Raw genomic sequence first — 11529 nt, forward strand, 5'->3', positions numbered from 1 at the left:
TTTCTGATGGAGTAATATGTATGAGTCTGAAAGTTATCATTTGTGTAGCTTTTTGTGATAGCATTTGTGGGTCACATGTGAAGTTCTAATTTTATATCTTACTCTGACATGCTGATTTGATGGATAATTTACCGATTTCTCCAGACTCCAAGAAGTTATATGAAAAGACAAAGAAAACTGAACTTAATCTGTGATTCTATCCTATTCTCTGAGCAACGGGTGCAGCTCCCATCAAGGATCTTGGATTCCAAATTAGCCTATAGCAGAGCTTAAAAGTCTCTCAGACTTGTGGTGGGGAATGAGGGACAGTTGTAATAAGCAACAACACCTTGTGAAGATGTGGGCCAAGAAACAGAGCCCTGGGTTGTTTCTCTTAGTCCTGAGAGGCATTAGTCAGTGTCCTTGTGTGTGCCTGGGGTATGTGAATGATGGTGGTGTGGTACCCAATTTATTGCTTGAGTTGTACTTTACAAAGCTTTCTTTTTACCCTCTTTGATCTATCCTTCCCCAACCCCAACCAAACATACACCTCTAAATCCAATAACTCCAGAGAGCAATGTGCTGAAGTGGAAAGAATAAGAAATTCTTAGAGAAATGGAGTTTCAAATCCTATCTCTGTCCCTTAATACCTGTACGATCTTGGGCAGCTCACTTAACCTCTGCTAACCTCGGTTTTCTCATCTATAAAATGAAGGAACACCTATCAGGCCTCTTCCAGTACTACGTCTATGAATTCCCTTTAATATGCCCCAACCCTAGACTTGGTGATGTGGTTAGACGCTTGATGGCTTATTCAGGTATAGGCAATACAGCTACGCACCCGGCTTGTCCAGTCCTCACCGGCTAAGAGAATTGCTCTTAGTCACTGACACGCGTCCCTCGCCTCCCCTCCACCCACACCCATATACAACACACACACACACACACACACACACACACACACACGCAAGCACTCACGCACCATACATATTCATCTTCCAGCAACCCCAACCTATTCTCTCTCTCTCCTAGCTTAGAAGGAAATAGCTTTGTGAATTGGAAATGGCTTCATTAAACCGCAAGACTATTAAACCAGGAAGAGGAAATGAGCCGTTTCCAATCTCCACGTTCATCCCCGGCGCCCAGGGACCTCCGCTACGCTACAGAAAACCCGCGCTGATTCCAGCTACCAGGAACAGGAGCCCTAGAGATCTGCTCCGTTTCTGGAAAGGCAAACTGTTTGAATTCCGGCTCCGATAAGTTGCATGGAGCTCGTTCCGGACCACCCTTCCCATTCCACCACTCTCCTCAACCCCTATCACTCACACACACACACACACACAGAGAGAGAGAGAGAGAGAGAGAGAGAGAGAGAGAGAGAGAGAGAGAGAGAGAATATCCTGATGGCAAGGACAGCCGTTCCCCAGGGTTCAGGTTCCCCTTGGCAACAGAGTCTGCATTTTAAGGAAGAATTTAGTGTTGGGGGGTCGAGGTGAGGGAGGAAGGGGTAAAGCAATTCTCGAATCTTGGAAGATTTATTTTTCAACAACCCTACTCCCCGAGCCCTCGTCAGCCCTCACGACTGTCTTGAAATGATAGAATGACTTGCGGTGTGTGTGTGTGTGTGTGTGTGTGTGTGTGTGTGTGTGTGTTCTCTGCATTCCCCGAGCTAGAAGCTTGCTGGGGGATAAAGGAATTCAGAAAGTCTCAGAAAAGAGGGAATGGGAATAGGGATCTTTTTGTTTAGTCTTTGTTTTAAATTAACAATTAAGCATCTAGCAAATGCAAAGGCAATCCCTTCTCCCACTCCCGCCCTCATTTGAAGTCTCGCTTGGCCAGATCAGGCATTTCCTTGGTACCTCTTCACTTCCCAGGCCCCGTCGGGGAAATTCTGGAAGGGCACACTAGTTTTAATTCCTAGTGGCTTAAATCGTGGGGGAAAGGGATTTAGCTTGAGGTTTATGGTTCCATCCTCAACCTCTTCTTACCCTGATTGAACCTCAGTTTTTTTTCGTCTATGTAGTAGGTGTCGGTCGAGTCTGCGCTACCACAGACCTCTAAGGATTAGTGGCAAAAATCAAAGGCGATACTGTCTATGAAACCTTTTGTAAGCTTCGTGTAGACGAGAAGTCCATTTGCTGTGCTCTTCTGTCCTAAGCTCTTCATGGTGGGAGGAGAGAATGAAGGGCCAGGTTCAACAGATGGAGAAATAACTGGGGCGGAAGGGAGGAGCTAGGAGAGACTAGGAGGAGGTGATGGAGAAGAAAGCGAAGGGGGTTGTAAGGACGTTTAGGAAAGTGGGGAAAGACCCAGAACGTCTCTTGGGGATGAGATAATGCAAACGTAGTAACACCCCCTTTCATTACCCCGTTCCGGCCAGATCCCCTTCCTCTGGCATGGAACGGGTCACTAGACAATTAAAATGGGATTCCTGCCTTGATGACGTCCGCATCGTGAAGGCCCCTCCCGCAGCAGCATAAAAGGCTGTGAGGTTCCGCAGTCTGCTCGGCAGTTAGGGGGTGGACGGACTGCTCCACGGCACTGTACTTCCCAGGCACCGCAGCGCGCAGACTACTGCGAGAGAGTCCGGGAGTAGGAAGGACTTGTCAGGTTCCGGGAACACTGGGACCCTTCCAACCATGCCAGGAGACATCCCGTGGTGCTTCGTGGTCCTCTTCGCTGTGTGCCTGGAATGCCTGGCCCAGAATTTCGGACAGACCCGTTTCATTTGTACTTCGGTGCCAGTAGATATGGACATGTGTACCTCTGTTCAAAGCAGCGGCAGCGCTGAGGACCTCAAGACCAATGTGTTGCAGCTCCGTGAGACCGTGCTGCAACAGAAGGAAACCATTATGAACCAGAAGGAGACTATCCGGGAACTGACCACCAAACTGGGCAGGTGTGAAAGCCAGAGTTTGCTGGAGAGCGGACCCAATGAAGCCAAACCTGGAGCAGGCAGAAAACAGTCAGGCTCTGGGAAAAATACCATGGGGGATTTGTCCAGAACCCCTGCTGCAGAGACTCTCAGTCAACTCGGGCAAACTTTGCAGTCTCTCAAAACCAGACTAGAGAACCTTGAGGTAGGTGCTCCATCGTCTCTTAACGTGGAGCTGTCCATGCTCTTTGCAGAAGACCCTGTCTCTCCTCTCTCCCTGAACCCTTTTACTGTGTCTCACACACACACACACACACACACACACACACACACACACACACACACACACACACACACACACNNNNCACACACACACACACACACACACACACACACACACACACACACACACACACACGTTGTCTGAATGATTCCACAAGGTTTGCATGAAGTTTCTTTATGAGCTCCAAAGTGCAGAGGCTCGGATTGATTCTCTGGAAGAGTCTTGCCAGGGAAGCCTAGAGGCTGGACAGCTCCATTTCTTCCCTAAAGCTCAGCTTTCTCCCAAAGCATTCTTCACCGTACAGCTAACCATTTTTGTTGTTGTTGTTATTCGTTCTATGCCCCCCCGCCCTAATCCCCTTCTACCTCTGTGTCTCTGCAGCAGTACAGTAGACTCAATTCTTCAAGTCAGACCAACAGCCTTAAGGACATGTTGCAGAGCAAGATCGATGACCTAGAGAAGCAAGTTTTGTCTCGGGTGAATAGTCTGGAGGAAGGGAAGTTGAACCCTAAGAATGAGACTGAGGAAAGGGTCAAGATAGAGAGCACTCTAACATCTCTCCACCAAAGGATCAGTGACCTGGAGAAAGGTAAATATTGCATGGGACAATAGGTGTGGGTTATAGATTTGCCTTTGGATTGATGATCTCTGTGCAAACTAACATTGCAGAAATACCCCTTCACCTAGGTACCTGCTGCAACCATCTTTTCTTCAACTCCACCACTCTCATTTTTTACTTTCCGTCAATCATTTAAAGCTCTTGATTTTTCCTCCATAATATCAGACCCTAAAATTATCCAGATTTTAGCACTAAGAGCTGTTAATAGCTTTAATAAGGGAGAATAAACATTCTCTAATCAACTGACTTTTTTATCCCAAAGTCTTAAAATTTATCAGGAGCTTTATTTGGTTGATTTAGCCCAATCTGACCTGGGACATCCCACCCAGTGTGTTCTGCTTTTGGCACATTTCATCAGGATTATATCTGGGTTCTACTAACATTCTAACATTATCCTACCCCCTCACTAAGATTCCACCTGGGCTATATAATAACATTCTGAGTTTTCCTGCAGTCCTCATGGGATTCTATTGGCCCATCCCATCCATTCACAATGCCTTAATGCTCTTACAAGCATAATCTGCAGTTTTTCACTCTATGTAATATAATCCAGGGCATATTTTGCTCTCCCAGAAGATTCTGTTTCTCAAACTTCAACTAGCTGGGTGATTATTACTTCCATTCAAACTCACTGCTCCACGTACCACGCCTTGGGCATATTGATTAGCAGGAGCAACTCTTTGCTTGATGTCAGAAATCAAATAAGGTAGTAAAAGCAAGAGGGCTGATTCCCAGAGCTGGAGACACGTGATAAGGATTAGACTGCAAAATGTGCTGGAAGGATTTAAACACTGCCATCTTAAGGCCTGTTATGTAACTGGAGGGGGGAGGAGTGAAATAGATCATTAGAAAGAGAGAAAGCAGGATAGGGAGTTGGGAGGAAAGATGCAGTGAACATGCTCAGGAATAAATGAAACAACAAAATAAGAGAAGCAAGAGACCTGGAATCAGACAAACCAAGTGAGGATCTGCAGATCTAGAGGAAAGGGCATTTGAAGGGAGAAAGAAAGTACAAAGGGTAGAGAGATAGCTGGAAGTAGGGAATGAAGAAAGGTTAGAGAGCCACTCAACTGAGTAGAGTGGCCTTGCTCACGTCCTTCAGACTTACTGGGAGGTAGGAGGAGGAGGAGGAGGGATGCGGAGGCGGGATGTCCTCGGATCTTGCCCTGCCTCCCTCAGAGAAGTCATCAGGCATTTCCCAGTTTCCCAAGTCCAGACTGAGTCCAGCCTCCTGTCTCTTTTCCCCTGTGCAGGTGCACAAAGATCTGAGGTCCTGATTGTGTGCAGCATGTAGTTTGAATCCTGCTTCTGTGTGTGTATATGCCAAGGCTCATCTGTTTATATAGAGACTGAAAATGGTTGTAATTAGTCACTACATGTACACACCAGGACATATTGATGCAAGAAATCATGTTTTCATAGAGATACTAACATGTAAGGATCCCTAGGTTCATGTAGGTTTTTTTTTTTTAACCCTTGTACTTCGGTGTATTGTCTCATAGGTGGAAGAGTGGTAAGGGTGGGCAATGGGGGTCAAGTGACTTGCCCAGGGTCACATAGCTGGGAAGTGGCTGAGGCCGGGTTTGAACCTAGGACCTCCTGTCTCTAGGCCTGACTCTCACTCCACTGAGCTACCCAGCTGCCCCTCATGTAGGTTTTATGAAAGGCCTGAATATATAATTTGGGGGCATTTTTTAATCAACTTATACATCTAAATTAGTGTTGCTCCTTCCAAATAAATAAGATTTTGGATAATACTTCTTGGGTACTGCCTTCAAGCATCTTAAAAATATCTTCAGTACTGGAAAATGTGCCCCCTTTGAAGGTGAATTAGTTTGGGGGTGTTTTGTTGGTTTTTTTTTCAAATAGTTAAGAGTTCCCCACAGCCATATCTGGTGAATAAGGTGATCGATAAAAATAGAAAATATTCTCCCAGGTAGACTGACTTGCTTCTAAACTGGCTCTGAAGGCAAGTTCCAAAGAGGCATTTTGATCTGTACCTGTATCCCTGAAAATAGGAGCCTAGCCTACCAAATAAGTGCTCTGAAAGAGGCAGTCTTCTTTTGGACGTAGAAGTTCTGATCTATTTGTCAATAAATTATTCTCATTCTTTAGTAGACACACTTTTCACTCACTTTTGCACAAAACATGTATTTTTGCATATCTCATTTTATATATGTCTATGAAGGAAGTATGGGTACATACAGGTTGCTCTACCTGCCTATCTGCAGACCACATACATCCATGCATAGCTAGTATATATGTAGATCCTCAGCTCCACTCTTTTTTTCTACCAGGTCAAAAAGACAATAGGCCTGGGGACAAGTTCCAGCTCACATTCCCACTTCGAACCAACTATATGTATGCCAAGGTGAAAAAAAGTCTTCCAGAAATGTATGCCTTCACTATCTGCATGTGGCTAAAATCAAATGCCTCTCCTGGAGTGGGGACACCATTCTCCTATGCTGTGCCAGGCCAGGCCAATGAGCTGGTCCTCATTGAATGGGGGAATAACCCTATGGAGATCCTCATAAATGACAAGGTAAGAATCCTCTGAACATGGGCTTATGAAAAAAACTATAGAATGCTTGAATTGGGAGGCACCTTTGAGATGCTCTTCTTTTACAGATAGGAAATTGAGACTGGGGAAGTAGAATGACTCAGGGTTACACAGTAACTAATAACAAAGAAAGAAAGACACTTAATTGTGCAAGGCAGATCATTCAGATTATGGTTCTTCCAGGTGGGCTGATAGTCCTGGAGCCAGACTGAAATGAATTGAATCTATACCTGGACTTGTTACTAGAATGACTGAGTTTCAGAGGAACACGAAAAGGAACATGTTCTTTCTCTTTAAATGGAATTCTTTCTTAAATTTAGATTTTTAGAATAAAGTGGAGCTCAAACACTACCAAATGGAATTTTACCAAGAGTATAGTGTGTACATCATATATGGTACATAACATATATTGAAAAAGATTGAAGAAAAAGAGGCTACTGGTTTTTCTAAAGGTTAATGGAAGGATGTAGAAAAGACCAAAGAGAGATGGATTTGTTTAAAATCCCCTCATCACCTTGAGGTCAATCTGGTTCTGGGCCAATCCTGGGCTAGAGTCCAGACTCAAATAATTCCAAGCTAGACATTGGACATTACCGATACTAAAGATCCTGGGTCAGTTCCAGAGTTGTGCTAGGAAGAAGAGGTCCAGATAAATGGATTTCTCATGCTTTCCCAAAGCAATCCCAAAACCCAAGACTGGCTCCTGAACTGATCTCATCCCCTGGATCCTGTGGTGTAGAGATGTCCAAGAAGTGCATTGGATCCTTGGGGAATTATTATTCAGAACATGACCCCTGTTTTTTCTCTGATCCCATGCCTATTTCTTAGGATAGAGATAGGCCAGGGAGATAGACTCCTCATTGTCAGTGTGGCAATTATACTGGTAGATCTGAAGTCAGAAGATCATACTTAAGCCCTGGTCCTAACATTTATTAACTGTCTGACCATGAGAAAGTTGCTTATCCTCTCAGTAAAATGAGAATGATAATGCATATACCATCATCCTCACAGACATATTGTGAGGAAACTGTTTTTATTCCTTAAGGCAGTTTATAAATAAGAGTTGTGATACTTCGTCACTGAATTCTCTTCCATACCAGTCACCAAAAATGCTTGAGGTTAATTTATCATACATTAAATAAACATTCTTTTCCAATGTCCTAGGTTGATATTAAGTGGTTAGGACCCTAAGATAAGAATCTCAGGACACCTAAAGACTTATCCCCACACTTTTACTGATTGTATGACCTTAAATCAATTGGCTACTATTTAATCCTCTGCTAGATATGAAGAATAATAATGTCCTTAATAATTAGTATGAAGAAGAATATCCTTCCCCCTCCTCTCACTCCAGAGGAAAGTTGGAGGATTAATGAGATCACAGATGGGGAAAAAAGGGTCTGTGCGTTTAGACTGCAGTGCCATCTATGTTGATGCACGTGTTCAGTTTCTATAGCACCTCTTCTGCAGAAGCCTAGAATTCAGAGAGCTCTAAACCTGGGACATCTAATAACTAAAAACAGAAACTCCTCAGGGAGAGGCAACACAGAAGGAAGAAAGTGGAATAGGTGAAGAAAGCATTAGTGAATTCCAGATCCAGACCCATGTCTAGCCAAGGCTTTTGTTTTCTCAAGTTGTTGTAGTCAACATTCTGACTAGAATTATATGCTTTTGAGAAAAGATGGATCAGGGCCATTATTAGACTCTCCTGCTGGGGAGTGCCTTGGTAGTCTGTGTTAGAATGACAAGCAAAAGAGGATACATATTAAGAGGTCTGTCAGATCTATATCCAATACTCATTCCCTCCTCTTCCCCCCCACCCCACTCACATATTCACCTTTTCAATCAATTTAAAGAGCTTACTATTTAGCAATTAATATTTTATATATACTGCATCCTAGGATGATATGACTGAAGTCTGTGTATCAATGTCTGAGTAAATATTTCTAAACTTAGATGATGAGTTTAAGGAAAATATGGTATTTGACCACAATAAATTATTTTTGTAACTGATTTAATAATAATAACTGACATTCCTGTAATGCTTTAAATTGTAGAGCACTTTACATATATAGTTTCCTTTTTTTTACTTTACATATATAGTTTCATAACTACCTTATATGGCATAGGCACTACTATCCCATCTTATAAATGAGAGGATTGAGGCTGAGAGAGCTTAGGTAAGACTTGCCTATGTACCCGCAATTAGTAAACATCAAGAATAGGATGCTGAATAGCCGTGTGATCCTGGCCAAGTCACTTAATACTCATTGCCTAGCCCTTACTGCTCTTCTGCCTTAGAACCAATACACAGTATTGATTCTAAGATGGAAGGTAAAAAAAAAAAAGAAAAAGAATAGGATGCTGACCCATTTTCTTGATTCTACACCCATTATGCTTTCCTCTATGCCACACTGTCTTTTATGGTAGAACTAGAAGTAATCATGATGTGAATAATAAAAATAAATGAAAACAAAGTACCTTGTCTCTGGAAGAGAGATGGTTAGTCAGTGTTTGACAAATGATGATTCAAATAGTAGTGGCAAATATGCACATACTGTTATATTAAGCTAAGATCAAATGGATTTTAGCTGTGAAAGGGAATAATTCAAGTACAATTTTCTTTCCCTGCCTTAGGTGGCCAAGCTGCCTTTTGTTATCAATGATGGTAAGTGGCATCACATCTGTATCACCTGGACCACACGAGATGGTGTCTGGGAGGCCTACCAGGACGGCACTCAAGGAGGCAATGGAGAGAACCTGGCACCCTACCACCCAATCAAGCCACAGGGTGTTCTTGTGTTGGGCCAAGAGCAGGTACTGGTTAAATGGGGACTCAGATAGCTGGGAGGGCAGTACCTGGGAAATGTCCCAAGGTGTTCACAGATGAAATATAATCAGAAATCAGGGCTCAGGACTAGATGAAAAAGAAAAGAATGATGAAGCAGTGGTGAAAATGGAACTGCTTTCTTCTGGGAACTGAGGACAACATCATAGCTAAAGAGAAAAAGAGGGTTAATAGGCATAATAATATTCTCAATAATTCACATTTTTATAGAACTTTAGGGTTTACAAAGCACTTTTCTCCTGATAACCCTACAGTAGTGCAAATAATATCTCTATATTAGAGTTGACCAAAATGAATATCAGAGAGGTTAAGTGATTTGACTAGGCAAAAGTCCTGGTATTTATTAGGAACAGGCCAGAATAGATACAATCCGGGCAGGAGAAAATAAAATAGAAAGTTACACATGCACATACACACACATACAAAAATATCTCATATTTCTATAGAACTTTAATATTCAAAAAAAGTATGTTAAGTTGCCAAATAAATAAATAAATTATTTAATAAAATCCTATAAAGAAACAGAAAAAAACAATGCCCAAAATGTACATTCATACAGAAAGCCATTTTTCACAATTAAGCAGAGGGAAAAATAAACAAGCAGAGACAGAAAGGCACACAGAATGACACACAACTGAAATTTCTCAGTGTTACCCACTTTTCCAACCCTCATCTTAACTATTCCCCTCCATCTCTATGTTCTCTGTATTTCTTTAAAAGGATACTCTGGGTGGTGGGTTTGATGCCACACAAGCTTTCGTTGGTGAATTGGCTCATTTCAACATCTGGGACCGAAAACTCACTTCTGGAGAGATCTACAACCTGGCCACTTGCAGCACCAAAGCTCTCTCTGGGAACGTCATTGCCTGGGCTGAGACCAACATTGATATCTATGGTGGGGCCACAAAGTGGACTTTTGAAGCTTGCCGTCAGATCAACTAACTGCTTTGGAGCTGCCTCTCACCCTTTCTCCTGCTTGCCCTTCCCTCCCCTTCCCATCTTTCCTACCTGCTTAAGCAGTTCTGACCTGTTTGTCTTTTCCTCTTCTCCTTCCTGAGAAATTAATTAAGGACATTTCTGCCCCCTCCCCCAAAACACTCCTCCTAATTTTGTTTGTCTCTCCCCTGAAACAGAGTTGCTTGTCTTGTCAGTCCCCAAAGAACAACACATTTCTCTCTAGGAGCCTTGGATTCAGCTCCTCAGGCATCCCCTGTCCACAGTAAATGAAATGGCACCAAACTTTTGAATCATGCAAAAGTAGGTGAAAAGTTTTTTGATTTTTTTTTGGTCAGGGGAAGGGGGCTTTTCTTTTGGAATGAGGCTTTTTTCCCTTTCTTCTCTATTTTTCTTTCTGGCTTTGGGAAATTTCACAATTGGTCGAATTCCTGTATTTGCCAACTTTGTTAGATGCCTGAGTGCCTTTGGGCTGGTGCAGCTTCTTGAGCACACACATTTGTCTTCATTTGCAAACCTTTTTAAGAAGGACATATCTCTATATTGATATAATAAATGTCTTTTACGCAGTTTGTTAAAGGCCAGGGCACCTTGCCATAGAGAATTTTTATTTTGTATTAAAAGTGAATTCTCCTTGAATGACTCCATGCTCACATGGCACTTTGGTTCTGCCTGCTCCCATTGGGAGAGGGAGAGATGACCCTGGTGGAGAAGAAAGAGGAAGGGTACTGTTGATCTCAGCACTCTGGCTGACACTTTTGGCAACCACTGGCCCCTGTCCTGGTCCTCAGTTCTTTGTATCTGAGGGTACACCAAAGATAGGGAAGCCATAATGCTTACTTGTGCTTTGTGCCAGACTCTTTCCCAGGACCAGAAAAATGGTGTGCCCCTTTTTGGGAGCACTATGAAAGCCCAGGGGCAGCTGAGTGGCTCAGTGGATTGAGAGCCAGGCCTAGAGACTGGAGGTCCTAGGTTCAAGTCCGGCCTCGGACACTTCCAGCTGTGTGACCTTGGGCAAGTCACTTGACCCCTCCTGCCCACTCTTACCACTCCTGGGCCAAGGACGGTCCCTAGCCCGGATGAAAAAAGGAGGAGGGTTGGGCGTGGGGCTAGCAACCCCACCCTGTAAAAAAAAAAACTACATCTGCTAAAGAAACTGCAACCTAAAGTAGGGGCAGCTGGGCTAGCTCAGTGGATTGAGAGCCAGGCCTAGAGACGAAAGGTCCTAGGTTCAAGTCCGGGCTCAGACACATCCCACCTGGGTGACCCTGAGTGACTGTGTGTCCCATTGCCTACTGATTGTGGCCCTATGCTCCTAGAATGGAGTCCCAGGATAAAAAAAAAAAAATGAAAGCCCTGTGGGAAAAGCCTCACCCTCCTCATTTTACTGCACCATATGAGGCTGACACTT

General features: G+C 43.4%; 1 protein-coding gene across 1 annotated transcript; it reads left to right on the forward strand.

Moving 5' to 3' along the window:
* The first annotated feature begins 2618 nt into the window (after positions 1-2618).
* On the forward strand, positions 2619-10106 carry NPTX1 (neuronal pentraxin 1). The gene is made up of 5 exons (XM_044675846.1): positions 2619-3059; positions 3519-3726; positions 6054-6298; positions 8954-9133; positions 9885-10106. The coding sequence occupies exons 1-5, from the start codon at positions 2619-2621 to the stop codon at positions 10104-10106; spliced, it is 1296 nt and encodes a 431-aa protein (XP_044531781.1).
* The last annotated feature ends 1423 nt before the right edge of the window (positions 10107-11529 follow it).

This window comes from Gracilinanus agilis, chromosome 4 (assembly GCF_016433145.1).
Source record: "Gracilinanus agilis isolate LMUSP501 chromosome 4, AgileGrace, whole genome shotgun sequence".
NCBI classification, from domain to species: domain Eukaryota; kingdom Metazoa; phylum Chordata; class Mammalia; order Didelphimorphia; family Didelphidae; genus Gracilinanus; species Gracilinanus agilis.